This window comes from Micromys minutus, assembly GCF_963924665.1.
Source record: "Micromys minutus genome assembly, chromosome: 29".
In the NCBI taxonomy this organism is placed as follows: Eukaryota; Metazoa; Chordata; class Mammalia; order Rodentia; family Muridae; genus Micromys; species Micromys minutus.
Genome location: NC_137964.1, coordinates 23,609,401 through 23,628,404, shown reverse-complemented (window position 1 = coordinate 23,628,404; position 19,004 = coordinate 23,609,401). Strand labels below are relative to the sequence as shown.

The window sequence follows — 19,004 nt, the reverse complement described above, 5'->3', positions numbered from 1 at the left end:
GCAGGAATTTAAACAGAGGTCCGAGGGAACCTATGTCTACAGACTAAGATCAGGGTGCTGTGTCTATAAGCCAGGGACTACATACAGGCCACCATCAACAGTGAAAGATGCTGGACAGAAACTTTCCAAGTTGGAGTATGGGTGACTCCAGGACACCTGGATTCGGACCGTCTACCTCCAACCACTCTGCTCCATCAAGCCACCTGGTCTGGACCACGAGGACACCAACATGCATTCGCTCCCTGGAGCCTTCTACAGCTACCTTCCTTCCAGTGGGTCTTCTTTCCACTGTTTCCTTCTAGAATGCCCTAAGAATGTCCCCTTAGGAGCACATATTTGATCACCAAGGAGTGGCACTAGTTAAAAGGATTAGAAGGATTAGGAGGTGTGGCCTTGTTGGAGGAAGTGTGCCCCTGGGAGAGGCTTTGAGGCTCAGCATCCCTGTAAACAGCTCTCACCCCTCCATACCATACTCTCTCTTGGCCTATGGATGAGGATGTAGCTCTCAACCACTTCTCCAGTGCCACACTGCCATGCCTGCTGCCGTGCTTCCCACAAAAAAAAGATACGGACTAAACCTCTGGAACTGTAGCCAACCCAGGATTAAATGTTTCCTTCTGTAAGAATTGCCTTGGTCATGGTACATCCTCACAGCAACAGAACAGTGACTAAGACACCCCTACAAACCAGCCACAGCCTCCATGGCAGGCCAGGCCACCTGTGTTGTCATGGCAGAGGGAGGGTGCTCCCTGTGTTTGCAGAATACACAAGAATCAAAGCTCGCCCGATGCCTCTCACCTGCCCTTGTCACCTCCCTCGGGCTCGTCCACCTCATCGGCACTGCAGGTGGCACTGGAGTCACTGTCCTGGGTGGCACCCGAGCTAGAACCCTTGTTCGCAGCTGCCTTGCTTCCAGCCTCCTCCCCCTTAAGTGGCGCCTCAGACACAGTCTCAATGGCCTCTGCGCCCTTGGCTTTGTCTTCCGGTTCCTCCTCAGCCTCTTCCTTGTGGTCACTCTTTACACTTTCTGGTGGCTCCTCAGGGGTCTCGTTCTCCTCTGTCTTTCCCACATCGATCACCAGCTCCTCGGCCTCAGACTTCTGCTCTTTGGCATCCTCTGACTGGGGAACTGTAGCAGCCTGGTCTTCTTGCTCATCGTTGGCAACAGCAGCCGGGGGTGCGGCAGGTGACGGGGAAGCTACTGGGGACGGTGGGCCACTGGCATCAGGGGCTGGGCAGGGTTCAGTGGGAGCTGTTGCAGGTTCTTCTGCAGGAGGAACAGGTGGCTGGGACGTGGCAGGCAATGCTTCAGTGCCAGTGGGCTTCGGCCCAGTGTCCTTGGTGGCTTCTGTGCGCGGGGACGGGACACTCTCAGTATCCGAGCTGTTGTTGACAGCAGCTACATGCAGGGTAAGAGGAAAGGAGGGAATAAGTTACTACACGGAATGTGACAGCACTCGAGCAATGTTAGAACAGCACCCAGGCTCCTACACCTCCGGGTGAGCCTTGTCTTTCACAGGGCCCTATAGCTTGCAACTTCAGCTTTCCTTCGCTGCCCACACACTGGCCAACCCCAACCCCTACGCTCTCCAGGTAGCCAGTGCCCCTATGGGGCCAATCCAAGGACAGCCTCAAGACGGGCCTTCATCTGAGGTCTGCAGACTCAGTCTGAGTGCCACGAGCTCAGTGCCCAACTTTTGGTACTCCCATGGGAACCGCAAGGCTTCTCTCAAACTTCAGTTTCCCCATCCACAGAATGGAGATCCAACCCCCATGGAGACTGAGCAAGAGAGCGATTGATTGTTCAGGCCTGGGGACCAAGAGTGCATTACATTATGGCTGAAAGCACAGCATGGTACAGGGCCACGGCATTGGAGCACTCCTTGAAGGAACATGTCTGCTGCTCTAGCTCCCATGGGTTTATGGCTGTGTGTGTGTGTGCGCGCGCACACACATACACATGCCCGCATGCCCCGACTCTACGTCTCATCTTTGGATCTCCAGTCCCTCCATTTTCTGCCTGGAATAGACACCTGGAAACAAAGCTTAGGACTCAGAACAGGGAAGGATCTGGAGGAGAGGAAAGACAGGACATGCTGCCCACAGACGCAACAGGAACGGACACTTTGTAGGAGAAACAAAGCAGAGGAGGAAGCAGCACACAGCGAGGACCAGGGATGTCCTACTATGCCCTGTCCCCTCAGTTCAGCCAAAAGCCATATTCTTACCTGGGCCACTGCACTCCCCGACTCTGGGAACCTCATTGCCAGAGGCCTGTGAGGCTGGAAGGAAGTAAGTTAGAGAGGGAGTCAGAACTGGGGTGGTATAGCAAGTCATGTGGAAAGGGATGGGGGTGTGGCCGAAGGCAGCGGATCCAAGACAGTTTCCACGGAACCTGCTTGCCCAGCTTCCAAGGGAGGCTCTGGCCGCTCACAGCCAGTGTGCCCCCCTCCTCCTCAGGCAAGGCCAAGGTGTGTCCAGGGTCAACAGAGCTTCGTGTGAGTGCCAGGGCTACAAACCAATGTGCTTTCCAGCTTGTCAATCAGTTCCCAGCCTCCCCCGCTTCTCCGTTCCTTTGGAGCCCAGAGCAGAACATCTCTCTCAGAACAGATATCGGTAACACCAGCATGGAGCTGGCCAGAAGCACACAGGGTACGAGACCCTCAGAGACCTCAAGACCAGGGTACACATGAAAACAGTGACAGGTGGGGAAATCAGACACACAGAGAGAGGTCATCAAGTAGCCTGCACCACAACGTAGGGCATGACCTCTGGTCTTCCTCTTTGCAGCCCAACAACAGGACATAGGAGGCTGAAGCCACTGGAGTCCTGTGGATAAGCAGGCAAGCCCCCAACTTGGGTATTGCTGCCTACCACTCGCTGTCAGTCACGTCTACACCAGAAGCCCTCAGAGTCATGCAGGGACTGTGATAACTGTGGCTGGGCCCCACCTTAAGTACTAGGCTTGGGCAGGGAAGAAATGAGTAGAGGCCCAGTTCTACACTGAGACATCTACCAGGTACCCAGGGTGTGCACCAGGGCATATTCACAGAGCCTGAACACAGTAGGTACTTTACAGATCCAGACATCAAGTAATAGAAAGATCGCCTTCCCCTGGATGCCAAAGAGACACTGAGCAAAGCGCTATGACCAAGTTGCCAAACCAGGTCTTAGGGACCTGGAGCCACTCCTCCATGCTTCAGTCTCCTCTTCAGCATGTGGTGACACTGACAAGGCTATATGGCTGCCATGACAGTAACCACACAAGGAAGTCCTTGGTCAAGTGGCCCCTAGCCTGGACCCCAGCCTTTCTAGCCCACTGCTCTTGGTTGCAAATGGTTAGCTGCCCCAGGAATCCCCAGGTGGTGAGAGGCCTCAGCCAGCCTGGCCCTGCCCTATCCCTGCTCCTAAGCAGATGTGTAAACCACCCCCTCCCCAGTATCTGGGGCTCACAGTCACTCCCCACTCTTGTGGGCAGCTCTGTCTCCACCACTTCCCCTCCACGCTATGTCCACCTTGCTCGTGGGGGATGTCTGGGAAGGTATTCAACAAAGACGTAAGCTCTTTGACACCAACAGCCTGGCCCAGCCTAGGATGCTGAGACTCATGGCTCGGCCTCTCGAGGTCATGCCAGGCCTACAGAGAAAGCATGTGAATTATGGAGAGCTGGAGCCAGAAGCCCCCTAGTCAGGACTCCTCTGTGGTCATCTCTAGGCCTGGCCCAGGAAACCAGGGATGCCTACAAGATGGAGACACAGAACACCGTGTGTGTGTGTGTGTGTGTGTGTGTGTGTGTGTGTGTGCGCGCGCGCGCACGCTCCCCCAAGGACAGTGACCTCACCTTCTGCCTCCTCTGCCAGTTCTTCCTCATTGGCGCTTGCCCCAGATGCCTCCATCTCTTCGTCCTCAGCGGCAGGTGGAAAGGCTGTCTCCTCACTTGCGGCAGCCGGAGTCTTCTTTTTCTTCCTCCGCGCGTTCCTCTCCTTCTCCTGGGACAGGACAGTAGCAGTCAAGGCTGGGGACACCCTATGTCTGAGGCCCAGCCACAGCTGTGAGAGCGGTAAGCTTGGCTACATGGTTGTGTGGGCAACCTTCCCACTGCGCCCATGGCAGTGGCCAGGCCGGCCAGGGCTATTTTTACCATAGAAGCTTCCTAGTGCCATGTGTCCCAGTGGGACCCTGGGTACAGGCTGGGCCAGGCCACAGTGCCAGGGTGCATACTTGGGGCACAGGTGGAGAGACTGTGGGTAAAGACTCAGGAGTACAACAGTGCCACTGCCCTCCAAAGCCAACAACACACACAAGGTTGGGGTTGGGGGACTGGCCAGGGGCCACAGCAGGATCAAATGGGGGCATTCAAAATCCTCTCCATGCTGAACTCCCCTGTCCCTCCACTGAGCAGCTGAGGCTTCCCTGAGCTTAGAATGTGAATTGTCACTGTCAGGACACATACTGGTCTTGAAATGAGCAGCATCTCCTTCCCTCCACATGGAGGACTTTCTGGATCTAGCCTAGTCTAGTATGAAGAACAGGATGTGACCCAGTCACCCTCGTGTCTCAGTTGACGCCCCTAGTGCTGGTTTGGCATCATCCAAGAGGAGTCCAAGCAGAGCACAGCAACAGGAGGAAGAGGAGCGTGGTGTGTGGAGACACATTGCAACTGGAGATCTTTTCCAGGGGAAAACGGAGGATGGCAGAGGTGGGGGTCACAGGTCAGAAAAACACCCACCAAGATTCCCGGAAACCAGGATCCTGGGATACAGGAACAAAGGGAAATGCATGCCTGTCTGTCCATCCTCATCTCTATTGCCAACACTAAGCCACAGGCTCGTTCTAAGTCTACACAGACCTGGTGGACATTTGCCTTGCCACCCACGCCCACACAGGGTCTGGTCTTGGCACCTCCCGAGAGGCCCAGGCTCCAGTCTGCGGGTGCGAGGACGTTGTGGCATGTGGCTGGGGATCCCCTTCCTTCGTCTATCTTTAGCAACAGGAACTAGGCAGCAGGTTGCAGGGACACTCACAGGAAACGGGAGCCCATCAGCCTGGCAAGGCCATGGACAGGCGACACAGCGCACCCTGTGTTTCATTTCTAGAGCCTATGGGAAACCCAGCCATAGCTTCAGCACCAAAGGCTGGTGGGCATGTGTAAGCGGTGTTCTAGAGATACGAACACAAACCACAGATAGCATTTACTAAGCACCTACTGCACACCAGGAATTTGCAAGGTGTCAAGTCACATGTACACACAGCTACTGTGACGCACAACTCAACACTCCAGGCACCTCCTTAACACTTGAGATCGGCTCCAGATCACTAGTCCTGCCATTCTGCGTAGTCCAAGTTGGCTTCTCCAGGCCCCACACCAGCCCCAGGGACTTTACACAGGCTGTTCCCTGCCTGAAAACCCTTCCCCCGGATAGCGAACACTCACTTCCTCCAACGTCATCTCCCCAGAGGCCCTCTCTGATTTTCCTGGGGGATTAACCAATGCCCTGCAACCCTCACTCTCTCTGCATCTCTGTCTAGGCACCTTTGGGCCACATGCTGGAAGTCAAGCATGTGTTACAGCAGCTCTTGCCATATTCCTTGTCAACTGCCTGTTCTAGCCGCCTCCCTCCCACACCTGGAGTAGAGCCACGCACTTCATAACCACGTCATTACACAAATGAGCCTCAGAGACGATGACACCGACTCAGAGACAAAGCTCAGAGTCAAGGAGGCCTGCCTACTAGAGTTCAAGTACATCCCTGCCTGGAGCGTCTCCCAGCAGCCACAGAGAGGAGACGGCAGAAGGAAGCGAGGCAAGCAGGGCCAGCGCCCATATGACACACTGAGCAACCTGGAGGCCGAGCCCCGAGGGCCAGGACACAGACAGAAGGGCAGCCTTCGGCCACACAGAGCGGGAGGGAGACCTCAGAGAGGACACGGCTGCCAAATGTTACGTAACCTGCGACATACAGGCTCCACCCAAGCTCGCGTTTCCTGATGAGTTTCCAGCAGCCATGTGCAGGTCAGGCCTCGGATGAGCAGAAGGGACACCCACTGACCTCCTGCCTTCCCCTGCTCCCTGGGTGGCCGAGAGTGGCATGCCTTCCTGCTGTCAGACAGGGCCAGGCCAGTAGCCAAAGATCTTAGCCACTGCTTGAGGACTTTAGAGGACAGGAGTGTCACTCTTGTTCTTGTAATTTTCTGTCTAAGACACAGTCATATCGCCTAGGCTGGCCCTAAACTCCTGATTCTCCTGCCTCAAGCCTCCTCAGTGCCATGTGCCATGAAGCCCAGCTTGACTTACGCCCTTTATCGGGGTGGCTTGATATTGAGTGGGTGGAAACAGACAGCCCAGGTTAGGGGCTTCTAGAAAGGCCAGCTCACTCCAACAGGGAGCTCACTCTATACTTAAGAGTATCCACATCCGCTTACTGTTCTTACCAAGATCCTTAGGACCAGCCAGCTCCTGATACTGCCTGGGAGAGAAAGAGTCAACCTCCTCTACAGGCTTGCACCAGAGCAGCCATCTGAATGACAAAGCTAAGAACAGGGCAGGGACCCCTTCCTGGGCAGCCTGCTCAGTCCCACTCAGACCAGTCACCCTCTCAGCTTGTCTGGATTCCCACGTCCCCCTATGGAAGCAGCAAGCTCCTCAGGAAACTCCAGCCACGCCTCTGTCCACTCGACACAGACTCTGTCTTACTCCATGACCTGGGCCAGACACTGCACTTTCCCCAGTGGAAGGCGCTGGCTCCCCCATACACTCTTGAAACAGGTGGGACCTGAGGCCCAGAGGCCGAGCAGTGTGCTCCAAGCGCAAGCCAAGGGCAGCGGAGCCAGAGCACACACCCACCAGCGGAGAGCCCTCTGCACTTTGGGGTGACACCATGCACGCAGTCTTGCATCTATCCTCAGACATCCCGAGACAGACGTACCACACCCTGAAGACCCTGAGCCCTGCTATCAGCACCCCCATGGCTTTAGCTGGTGAGGAGCTGGCAAGTACCCTTCCAAGTATTGCCCTGGCATTTGGGAGGAGTGCACCCTCCCCCAGAGACCTTGGAGGCAGTTGTTTTATCCTTCCCATTTCACAGGCAAAAGAGAAACTGAGGCACACAGAGGACAAGACTCTTGACTAAAAAGCCACACAGCCTGTAAGTGGCACAGGTAGGTAGCTATGACGTGAGTGACAGGGGGATGTCACAAAGAGCGAACAGGCAGGGAGCCCCACAGAGCGCCTGGCATTCACGGGCTCCTCTGTTCTGGCTCACTGGACCACTTGCATTCCTGTCCAGTGCTATCTCCCCCGCCCTCCAGATGAAGAAATGGCTCAGTAGGGAGAAACTGGTCAGGTCACACATGGGTGCTCAGACCACAAGCTCGGGCCCAGCCCCTCTTCCTGTGTATTCAGGTCCACTGGGGGTCCTTGAGAGCAGAGGGAGGAGCCCCCAGGAAAAATGGAGACCCGGGCAGTCATATGCTTGGCAGCCGCAGCTCTCGTGGACTGAGGAGGGTGCTCCTGGATTCTGCACCGGGCTTGAGAAGACCTCTAACGGAACGATGCTGTCTCTGGCCTGCTCTACCATTGCTGTGTGCCCTGCTCTGGGCCTCTGTAGGCTGCAGGAAGGAGTAACACGAAGAATCCACACAACTTTAAACCCAGGGAAGGATGGACTGCAAGGCCTCAGACCACAGCAGGAGATTAGAGGGGAGGAAGAGTTCCTCAGCTGTGAGCTCACATAGCCACTTAAGTAGCTAAAGAATGTCCCTGGGCCTCAGTTTCCCCAGCCTTAAAATGATAAAGTCAGCATGTACAAAATGAGAGCATGGGAAGGCAGTGCCGTGGCTCCAGTGGCCCTCCTGGCCATGGGTGTAAGAGTCCCTCCTACTCAGAGACACCTCACAGCTTTCCGCATGAGATATGTCTGGCCCCCAAGTCTCCCGCCAGCTTCTATCTTTGGGATGCTTTTCCCTGTCACTGGATCCCTACTGTCCAAAAGGGCAGAAGCCAAGCTGCTCACTCAGGGCTCGTTGCCTTTGGGTCTCTAAGGGTGATGGCGGATTCCTGGCTGAGTCAGGGCCGAGAGCCCACCCGTACCTCCCCATGAGGGTTCCAGGCAGCCAGGGGCCACATGAGCTAGGCTGTGGGAGTGCTGGCTGTCCCCAGCCCCCAGGAGGCCCAGCCCACAAGTTCTGGCCAGACTCACCATCTTTAGCTTGTGTTGCTGAAGGATTTCGTCCAGGTTCTGCCTCTTCTTGTAGTTGAAGTAGAAGTTCTTACACTGGGACACTGTCTTGGAGCCCACCATGCGGGCAATGGCTGACCAGTTCCTCCCATGTTCCAGGAGGCCTGTGGGTGGAGGAGGGCAGGTGAGGATTCACTCCAATCCAAGACCAAGGGGGCTCAGCCAGGGACCAGGAAACAAACAGTAACAGGCACAGCCCCAAGCTAGGCCACGTTTAAGATTCTAGGGGGCAGAAGACAGCCCCCCCATCCTCCCCTCCCCAGCTGGGCGGGAACTGTGGTGACCCAGCTCTGACACTGCACAGCTGCATGGGGGCCTCAGGAGAACAAGCCTGCTTTCCGGTCTCACCATAGGTGAAGTGGAAAGAGCTCTGGAAGAACAGAGGTCGGAGCAGGGACAAGCTGGGGAGGGGAGCAGGGTGAGCTTGGGCCCCTCACACCTAAAGAGCCACACCAGATCCCGGGCCCACCTGGCATTCAGTAGCCATGGGTGGATCTGTCTCAAGTCACAGCTTGCGACCACATGGTGGGACAATCTTCAGATCTGTGGAGGCCACCCCCTCTTCAACCCCACCAAGGCCACAGACCTCACTGCTCACAAGCTCTGAGGCCATAAAGCCTGAGCTAGAATGGGCAGCTTTGGACCCTCTGTTCACACACCTCACCGACCTCCAATGGGTCCCTGCTCCCCAGAAGGCAAAGCTGGCCCCTTTCCCATGGCAGTGATAGAACCTGCCCCTGGGGACAGAGATTAGGAGACAGGAGGACGGAGCCACAACAGGAGCTTCAAAGCCCATTTCCTATCAGCAAGCTTCAAATCATTTTCTTCTACACAAGTGGAAGCAGAACTAGAGACTGTAACAGCTAAGACTGCAGGGGGGCGGGAAGGGTAGGGGACCCACCCCCTCTCGCCCACCCCTTCATTCAAACCCCAGTTGGTGGCTCACTACAAACAAAGGAAACAATAAAACCCCCAACACACCCGCAAGTGACCCCCTAGGTCTACAGGACAGTAGAATCAGTCTGCCTTGCCCCTCCCCCACACCCTGGTCCAGACTGAAATTCTTGAAGGTTTCCCACCCACCTCACCCAGCTCAGGAGTGGGTCCAAAGCCTCAGCTTCCCACTGCAGCAGCCTCCTGGGGGTGGGAGGGGGTGTGTGGTATGGGGGAGGTGCAGGACAGCCAGGCCACCTGCTGGCCTACAGTGACCACAAGAGCCACGTGGCTCCATAGCTGCTTCTCAGGGATCCTCAAGGACAGGAGGCAGGGAGGGCCAGGGCTCAGGATCAAGTGTAACTCAGCCCCTGACCTTTCCCTCCACCCGCGCCAGCAGCAGCTGCCACTTCCAGAACCTGGCGGCTGGGGCTGCGTTTATTTATATTACCCGAGTGCAGTCCAAGAGGGCCCAGCAAACACGTCAGGCCGAGGGATCGCAGGCCCGGAACCCCAGGGCAGGTCTCCATTTGGAACTGTTGGGGGTGGGGTGCCTGAGGAGTTGGAGGGGGAGGGTAGGGAGGGGGGATGGCCCGACCCCAGAGAGCAGACATTTCCAAATTCAGTTAAGTCAACAAGGAGTCGGAACAGCTGGGTCTCCCAACTCACTCAGCCTATAGAAGCAAGGAACTGACAGGGTGGGGGATGACGCTCAGCTGTTCCCGAACACGTGTGGTCACGGAAGAGCGATGGGCAAAGCTGTTGGGGAGCTCTTCCCAGAGTGTGCCACACAGCCCCGGGGGAGACACGAGCTTCCCTCCGCTCTTGTTCTAGAAACCTTACACTGGGGTGCTGTGCACAGGAGTATTTCACATCCTGTCTTGTAAAGACAGCCCAGCTGCCCCGTCCACCCTAGGGAGCCCCTCTGAGAATGCCCCAGCCAAGCTTGGAGCCCAGACTAAGTACAGCCAGCCTCCTTCCAGGGGATCTTGGCTGCACCCTAGAAAGGCAAGAAGGAGTGCCAGGGTAAGGGGAGCCATAGCCACGGGTCCAAAATTCCAAGTCCCCACTACCACATGTGCAGCCGAAATTTCCTGTAGCCCCAAAGTCCCTGTCACCAGCCAACCCCACCCTCCAGCCCCATCCCCAGCTGGGGACCACTCACATCCTCTTATCTGCGTCTCCCCCTCGGCCAAGTTTTCCGGAAACATCCGGCTGGAAGGATGCTCCAGGGAGCGGAGCAGTGATTAGGTGGCTGTGGCCGCAAGGCTCCTTAGGGTTTCTTGCTGGTATCCCCTGGTTCTTTCTCTGTTCACATCCTCAGGAGCCGGGAGGGCAAAAGCAAGCACTGGGGGTGGGCCCTGGACTCCTCCAGCCACTGCTACCAGCTGCCCCAGGGAGCAGAGCAGTGCCCTTCCTGCTTGGGAGGGGAGCGAGGGCGAGGGCTACGGCGGCAGCGGGAAGTTGTCAGTTCTGTGTGCTGGGTTTCTCTGTGCCAGGCGTCACCAGTGCGCACGCGGCGTCCGCAGATCTTCCAGGCACCAGTGTCTCAGGGAGGACACTTGGGGAGGGTGTTGGCCCCGAGCCCCCAGACCCACCAAGCCGCACGAAATCCAAAAGCCCTGGGCAGGACAGGACCAGGCAGCTGTGTCCCTAAACGGCTGGGCTGAGGGACCCAAGGCTCCGCGCAGCTCTTCTTGCTGCCTGACCCAACGAGCCGCGTCAGGACTGAATGTGACCTCCAGACGCGGCGGGCGGGGGCGGGCGGGGGCCGGGCACAGGCCCAGGTTCGGCTGGGCGGGCCAACTGGCACAGCCTCCCTCCCTCTCTCCCCATCCGTGGCAGCGTCAGCAGCGGTAAGAACAGACTGAGGGATCCAGAAAAACAGAGCTCCCACCCCCGGCAGGCAGGGAGCAAGCAGCCTCTTCCGCCCGCCCGCCAGCCAGCCCTCCCGCCAGCCAGCCGGTTCCACCTGCGGTCGCACCCCCCTTCCTCACAGGCCCCCAAAGCCTGGACCAGTCGGCCTTCTGAGGGCTGTGGGTGGCCAAGGCTTTCTATGGGGGTGGAGGGTGGGGAACTTGGGATCTACTTAGGAGTACTCTGACACCACAACCATTTGTAGTGGGGGTTGGGGGGGGCTGGGACTCCCAGAGGTCTGACCTAGGGTCTGGGGACCCTGGCTACCTAATACACCCTCTATTCTCCGAGAGCACCGACTGTAAGGTCCCAAGGGTTCCCAGGAGGCAAAGACAACTAAGCTACCTCCTAGAGCAGCATCCGGTCAGGCTGACTTCTAGAACCAACTCTTTCTTGTCTGGCCCTTGCCCTTCCATTCTGTTCTAGAAGCTCAGAGGACAGGAACAGACAAACTGAAGCTTCTCTGTATCCCCAGCCAGCTGGTGGAGAAATCCCAATAGTGCTGCGAGCACAGGTCTTTCCCATACAATCCACAGAGGGCCAATGTGAGCACACCCCCTGTGAAAATGTCAGGGTGTTCCTGGAAGGAACCCCTAAAGCTTCTAAGGCTGAAGAGCTACAAAGAACAGCTCTACTGCTCCCAACTCTGAGAAGGCCACAGGACATTTGCATCTGCCCAAGAAGCATTTTAAGCCCTGCCTCTGGCCCTGAGAGGGGAGGTGGATGGGTAGGGAGTTGGGGTGGCATCTCTTTTTCATAGTATCTACCCTCCAGCTCTGTTACAGCCACCATGATTGCTGTCTTTCCATACTCATGGGTACTTAAACTGCAAAAGGCTCTCACAAAGGAATGAGGCTCTAGACACCCGAGTGTCTGAGGCTGGGATCCACGAATGTCCCATGAGTGTCTGTCCTGGGACTATTAGGCCCGTGGGCTTGGAGCAACGGTTCTGCCAGCCTGCCTTGCGGTCTTGGGTTCTCCCACCCGCTAATTTCTAAGGAAGGAATTTCGGAGGCAGCTACTTAGGAAGTGAAATTGGCCAAGACAGGAAGTCAAGGCAGGGGGCCTGAGTCAGGGCCTGAAGCTGGGAGAGAGCTGAAGGAGCCCAGTAGCCACAAAGGGGAGGGAGAAATGGTGGCAAAAGGTGACCCTTTCTCATGTGCTACCTGGGGCCCATAAAGCACTCCAGTGGCTGTGACTGTGAGCTTATCAAGTGTGTAAGCCTCAGACAGAACAGGAGAGGATTGACTCGTCCTCAGTCTAGGGCTCTAGGATCCCCGAGGAAGAAGCTTAGGAAGGTACTCTATCCCACCCCCACCCCCCACAGCAGCTTTCTTAGACTCCCTTGCAAAAATAAAACCTTCCCAGAGCAAGCAGTCAGAGAAGCATGTCCTCCCTGTCCTAAGGCCTCTAGCCACATCCTCCTTCCTTAAGAAATGTTGTGCCTGCTCTGGATGTGTGATCATTCAGCACCAGCACCAGCGGCTCAGAGACCTACCGTATGCCATGTGGGCACAGGGAGCCCTGCGGGGATATCTGTGATGACCTCACCCTTGAACCTGCCCTGGCTGCCTTCTCCCAACACTTCAGACCCCAGCACCAGTTCTTGCTGATCACTGTACAATGGAGGTACTCTGTACCATGTCAGATAAAGTCATCAGGGCTCGACCTAAGGCCAGCTGCACCTACAGAGCCACAGACAGCCTGGTCTGCAGGGTCAGAATGTCCTGTCTACCAGAGCCTTGGCTGGCTACACCACAGAGCCATACTCCCCAACCGTGCCACTTTCTCATGGGCAAAACAAAACCACGGTCCAACTGGAAACTGAGGTCACAAGGTCCATTCCCTACCTGTCCCTCCCTAGCAGAGTCGGATGCTAGCCCAGAGTGAGGGAAGACGGGAGCCGACAACATCTCCTTTAGGGCACTGATTACGGACAAGATCCAGAACCAGGTGTGGCCATACCTCAATCCATGGGCCTGCGTTCTCCCTGGGAATCATCACAAGAGCCCAAAACCCTCCAGACACTCCTCCGGGGTCATCTCCATCCTGCCTGTGGGGATCTCCACACCCTCTCGTCATCTCATTTGCATGGAACCCCGACACTCATGGTCCCTGAACTCAGCACCCTGACCACTGGCTGGGCATGCTACTCAGCCAGCCTACTTCACTGCTGTGCACAGGGCCCCCATTGAGACACACGGGGGACTCTTGGAAAGGTCAGCCTGGCCTGCCACTGGGGACAGCATGAACTCTAACCGAACAGTGGCCGAGCCTCCCCACCAGGTCTAGGTACTCAACCATGAAAATGATGAGACCAGACCACTGGCAGGCAGGGCTGTGTGGGAGTGAGGGTGTGTCTACTGGTCAGTCAGTGACACTCCACTGCCTGCCCTGGAGACAGCATCCAATGACCCTGGTCTAAGCCACTACCCTTCAACCACTGGCTCTGCCCAGGGTCAGAATGCCTCAGGGGCCAGGCTAAACTCTCTTAGGGAACTTGAGGCCCTACAGCCCCCCCCCCCGCCCCCAATCCCTTCCCTGACTGTGGTCTTTGTCCTAAGGCAGGCAGGGGCCAGGCCCTGGGTTGTTCTAGCCAGTTTGCAGCTCAGGCCTCACCCAGGAACGCAGCCCCCACACCCAAGCATAACATACACCACACACAAATCTTGGGCCATCGGGTAGTAAGAACCCTACGAAAGTTCCCTCCCATCCCTTTGAAACTCCACCTCTGTCGCCGATGCCACTGTGGCCACTCAACTTCTGCCTCTTACACCCGCACTGTCTGGGTTTCTAATGTTTCACTTGAGTGCACCTTCCCTGACAAGGAGCTATCTGCCCCACTGGTTGCCCTTCCTTCCTTCATTACTTAAAGCAGTAGCCTAGGGACCAACAGATTTAATCCCCTCACCACTAAGTCCTGTTTTCCAAGTCAAGAGCCCTGGGTGCCAATCCCAGACACCCCCATACACCACACACGCACGCACATCACAGCTATGCAACCTGGGGTAGCCCATCCCACATCTCTGGGCCTCTTTCCTTATCTGCATTCATAGCAGTTGCCTCGAAGCAGGACAGGGGCAAAGCATCTGCCTCCACTTGTGCCTGAGCAAGTTCTTGGCAGGGACACCCTACCCCTCTGGACACAGGCGAGGATCAGCACCCTGCTATAGGTACCCACTGCGGCCAGATTCCTTAGGAGGCAGAGTTAGGACTCCAATCCAGCTTGTGTGCTGCCCTGCAGTCTGCACTAGAGCACCCACTGTATACCAAGTACTGCAAACATTAGACTCCTACCCAAATGATAAACCTGGAAGGCAGACCTCCTTGACTCTTTCTAGCAAGCAAATGACAATGAGGCCAAAATGGTGGTGGTGGGGGGGCAGACCAGGAGCTATAGAGGTGACGGTGCCTAAGGCATCGGGACTTCAAGGTCAGCCATCGACTAATTATTGGCTGTTGATCAAAAGGCTGCTTGGACGTCACTGAGTTGGACAATATTCCCAACTTAAGTTTTACGTCCACCCAGGTGTTATGCCCAGGGACAGACTAAGAAGGAGCAGAATAGCCATTCTGCTGGGGTGGGCCCTGTCTTAAAGAAAAAGAGGGAGGGAGGGAGGGAGGGAGGGAGGGAGGGAAGGAAGGAAGGAAGGAAGGAAGGAAGGAAGGAGAAAGGAAGAAAGACAGCAGGGGAGGGAAAAACCTGATGAATGGGGGCAGGGTAGTAAGGTGACAGAAAGGAGGCCAGCAGCAGGAACCTACCACCTGAAGTGGGATGAAGGTGCAGAACTGTCCCTGGAGCCTTGGAAGGGAACATGGCCCTGCCCACACTTCGACTTTGCACCTCTACTTTCCTGAGCAAAGAAGAGAAAATTTTCCTTCCTATTGTGCTGAAGCCAGTGGCTGGTTAGTTATACAGATGAAGAAAGTGACCGCTCCAGACCACACACACAGGAAATCCAACCAGGTTTCTCTGGGGGCTGGATTCTTCTGCAGCTGTCCTCCACAGCTGGGCTATGGAGGATGCTCTGAGGGCTCTGGGGACACCTGGTTGCTTACCTGCCTGGGTTCCCTGGGGGCCTGGTTCTATGTGGGCTCCTATGCCACACTGGGCCAAGGATGGGTGGGTACCATCTGTCTGGGACACAGCTTGGCTGGGGTCATTTTCCTCTCTTGAGTTGTCAGCACTCTCTCGGCAGGGTGCTCTGGAACATTCTTAGCCTCTCACCCCCACAGGCTGTGGAAAAGGAGCTACCACGGGCTGTGCGCACCTGCCTCCCCGCCCCCGCCTCCGGAACAGCCATCAGCAGCCACTGCGAGCAGGCATAATTGTCCAGATTGCTGTAATTCACAGCAGCAGCCCGCGCCGGCGCTCACAGCGCTCTTTCAAATGTCACTGAGCAGGGCCAGTGCACACGGGCCCCAGGATCAGTGGGGATGAGCTCCCAGCCCTCCCTATAGGCCCTAACCTTGAGACAGTGGCATCAGGGCGCTCCATCCCAGCTGGTGAGTCATCCCACCCCCTCCCACCTCCTGATCTGCCCTTCCAAAAGGGAGAGAGAGCAGCCTCCTGGTAGCAGGCAACAGCAAGAGTTTTAGGATCTGGGGAGAGATGGGCTCTTCCCATGAGCACTTTGGAGTCAGTACACTGACACCCCAGGACCCATGCGTGGATAAAAGCAAAGGGGTCACATGATCTCCACAGAAGCATGCAGAGCCCAAGGCAGGGCTAAGCCACCACTCTGTCACCAGGTGAGTCCACAAGCAAAGTATGGGGTCGGGGAAAGTGGCCCGGTGTGGCTGGAGGGGGTCCTGCTTCATGTAGCTCTGCAACCCTCACAGGTACGCGAGCAACCCTGAAAACAGCGCTAAGTGAGTGCAGCCAGGCATACGAACTACAGAGGCTGCACACATCATTCCTGTAAGTGTCAGGGCAAAATGACTTCTAGCCACAGACCGGAAGTCCATTAGTGCTGCCTCGCCCTTGGTCTGATGGGCGGGAGGGACCGATAATGGGTATGGGATTTCCATCTAGGGCGTGGAAGCTTGTAGCATACCACTGTGGGCAAATGTAGGTGGACGTGTTTTGTTTGTTTGAGACAGGGTCTCGGGTAGCCCATGCTAGTTTCCCACTTGCTATAAACTCATGACACTGTTCTCATTGTGACGCTGAACTCATGATCCCCCTGCCTCTGCCTTCCAAGTACTGGGATTCCAAGCATGCCCCACGATGCCCAGGTTAACAGACAGCTTTTCAGTGGTCCAGTCTGTTATACATACTTTGCGGAAATTAAACCATGGGAACCAGACCATTACGTAAAGACCTTTTAGAATTCATACCACAAACCACAACGTAGACACACACACACACACAGAAGAAGAACACAGCCTCTCTGGGGTGATGGTACACTGCACCCGGCCGATAGGAGACACACTCTCAGAGCCCTGTGAACAGATATCTCCACTCCTCTCTAAGCCATGGCCTAGCCCCCAGGCCAAGTTCACCCTTGGGTGAAAGAAGGCACAGGAAGAAAAACAACATGTCCAGGCAGAAAACCAGGGACCATTAAAGAACCCTCCAGGTTGGTGGCTGCTCTAGGACGATGTGGACACTCCTGCTGGGCCCCTCAGACCCTCAGCAAACCCCACAAAAGTTGGGAGGGGCAGGTCTGAGAACCAGGGCCACAGGTAGCAACGGTGGCAGGTGTGTTAAAGCTCCTAATAAAGTCATTGGTTCCTACCATGCATACCGCAGCCTGGACACAACATCCACAGCCAAGGAGCAGAGGCAGAGGCAGGGGCAGGGCCTGACCAGAGTGTGACAGACGGGAGCCAAGCTGGCTCCTGATCCTCAGGAGCTACGGGAGGTCTTCAGTCTAGACTCCTTGTCCATGATAGGGGGCAGAAAGGGGAGCTACATCTCAGAGAAGGCAACTAAGGCAGGAGCCAACTACAATGCCAGACTTCAGTAAGCAGGTGGATTTGTGTCGCTCTGGAGACATGGGAGAAGGGCAGACACTCACAGTTGCTAGCCCTAGGACGCTCAGTGAAAGCCACCCATCCTAAGACTCTTAATGCCTGGCTTCACCTCCTTGTAGCCATCCTGGCACTCCTATCTTAGAGATGGGTAAACAGGCTCAGAGATAAGTCACCAAGCTGGACAGTGAAGGTCTCAGGCATAATGAATGTGGCTTTAGGGGGAGGTTACGATAATGTCACCAGGGCAAGGATTACCAGGGCCCCAGGAGGCATCTCCTCAAAGATCAGCACTCAGAGAGGTGCTGGAGTAGGGGTCCTATCTAGCCAGCAGGGTGTGACAGTGAGATGTCAACCTCAGAGGGTGTGACAGCCTAGCACAGCCTGTCATGTCACGCGTCACAAAGTCACCAACAGCCAGTGACTCCCTGATTTTGAAAATTCAGTCTTGGCCTTGTGTCAGACTGTTGCCGGATCTACTGTGCAACACGCCACCAAAACCTAGGTACAAATTCCACGTGTTTGCAGAGCACAAACTTGCACCCAGCATGGGGACCTCTGAGACCCCCCCCCCCACATAAGAGCCGCACACTGGTGAGAAGACAGTGCCTACAGTGCCACTGACACTGTGGCTGGCCTTCATGTCTAGGGAGCTGTGACCCCACCAAGCACCTTGGCCACTGTCCTCTATTGGCACAGTCAATCCACAGGTTCCTGAGCCATCTTGACTCCAGGTACAGGCCACCAGTTGCCTGACCCATTCTCTGGCAAGTTCAACCAAGGCTCTGAAGAACCCCTACTCCAGGCCAGATGCACCAGCAGCTTTGCAAGACAGACATCCCGATGCCTGGGACAAACTCAAGCATGCTGCACACCATCGAGGCTCCTTACCTTTCTTTGCTGTCTCCATCTCTTCCTCGGTCCAGCGAGAACTCTCGTTCATCTCCATGGAAGCTGCAAAGAGGAAGAACATTGGTAGTCACTCCAGAGTGCTTTCCCTACGGTCTGAGCCAGCAGACGCCTAACTCCAGCCACCCCCCACCACAGTGCCTGATGCTCACGTTAGGGGCCAGGGGCCATGTACGGCCGCCTCCCCCTATAATGCTCTCACAGGCAGCACCACAGCCCCCTTTGCTGGGAGACTCTGATATCTCCACTTGCACATTTGCAGATGAGGAACAGGTGCCTAGAGCCATGACACCTGTTTCTACTTGTACTTTGTTAGGAAGAGGTGTCCCACCTGGGGACATGATTACAAGTGTAAAGGAAGAATCATGGGCAGGGACTGCAAGTGGGCAGGGGCCTCACTGTGCAGAGCAGGCCGTTTCCTAGATATGACCCTCTAGATCAGCATTTTTTAACTGGTGGGCCGACGCCCACAGGAGCCACATATCAGATATTTGTATTATAATTGATAACAGTAGAAAATTAGTTATGAAATATCAATGAAATAATTTGATGGTGGGGGGAGATAGTTCCTCACAGCATGAGGAACTGTATTAAAGTTGAGGTGTTAGGAAGGTTGAGAACCGCTAACAGCCTGTCTCCTACCATGACCATCAAAATGGCTCCTTAGCATTTGCTCATGAGTGACGTCACCATGGCTAGGTCTCCTCTTGTGCCGGTGACTATTACAGTCTCCCTCGCTTGTCCAAGGACAAGGCCTTCCGAAGGGAAATAGCCAAGCACAGGTTGGGCAGAGGCAGCCTTGTTTGGATGACACACCACACTCCAACTGCTCCCCAGGTGGCGTGCCTGTATCCCAGCCGTGAGTCCCTGACAGGGGTGTGGAGAACTGTGGCAGGCACAGTGTGGTCTACTCAAACAGAGGGGACAGAGAGGCCAGCAAGTAGTCCAAGGCAGGAAGAAAATGGATACAATTGTGTCCATTCCTGCTGCCAAGCCCTGGCTGCCTCCTGGATCTCCGAGTCCCATCCTTCC

At 55.9% G+C, this 19,004-nt stretch overlaps 1 protein-coding gene across 36 annotated transcripts in view; it reads right to left on the bottom strand.

The window, feature by feature from the left end:
* NCOR2 (nuclear receptor corepressor 2) overlaps positions 1 to 19,004 on the bottom strand; it is a 156,034-nt gene that overhangs the window by 29,562 nt on the left and 107,468 nt on the right. For all 36 annotated transcript variants that reach the window (XM_080940899.1, XM_080940888.1, XM_080940894.1 and 33 more), the window contains 5 exons: positions 17,955 to 18,017; positions 8,199 to 8,341; positions 3,842 to 3,989; positions 2,229 to 2,282; positions 799 to 1,399 (listed from right to left, as the gene is read on the bottom strand). In XM_080940899.1, coding sequence (XP_080797025.1) covers positions 799 to 1,399; positions 2,229 to 2,282; positions 3,842 to 3,989; positions 8,199 to 8,341; positions 17,955 to 18,017 — 1,009 coding nt within the window. The remainder of the gene's footprint in view (positions 1 to 798; positions 1,400 to 2,228; positions 2,283 to 3,841; positions 3,990 to 8,198; positions 8,342 to 17,954; positions 18,018 to 19,004) is intronic.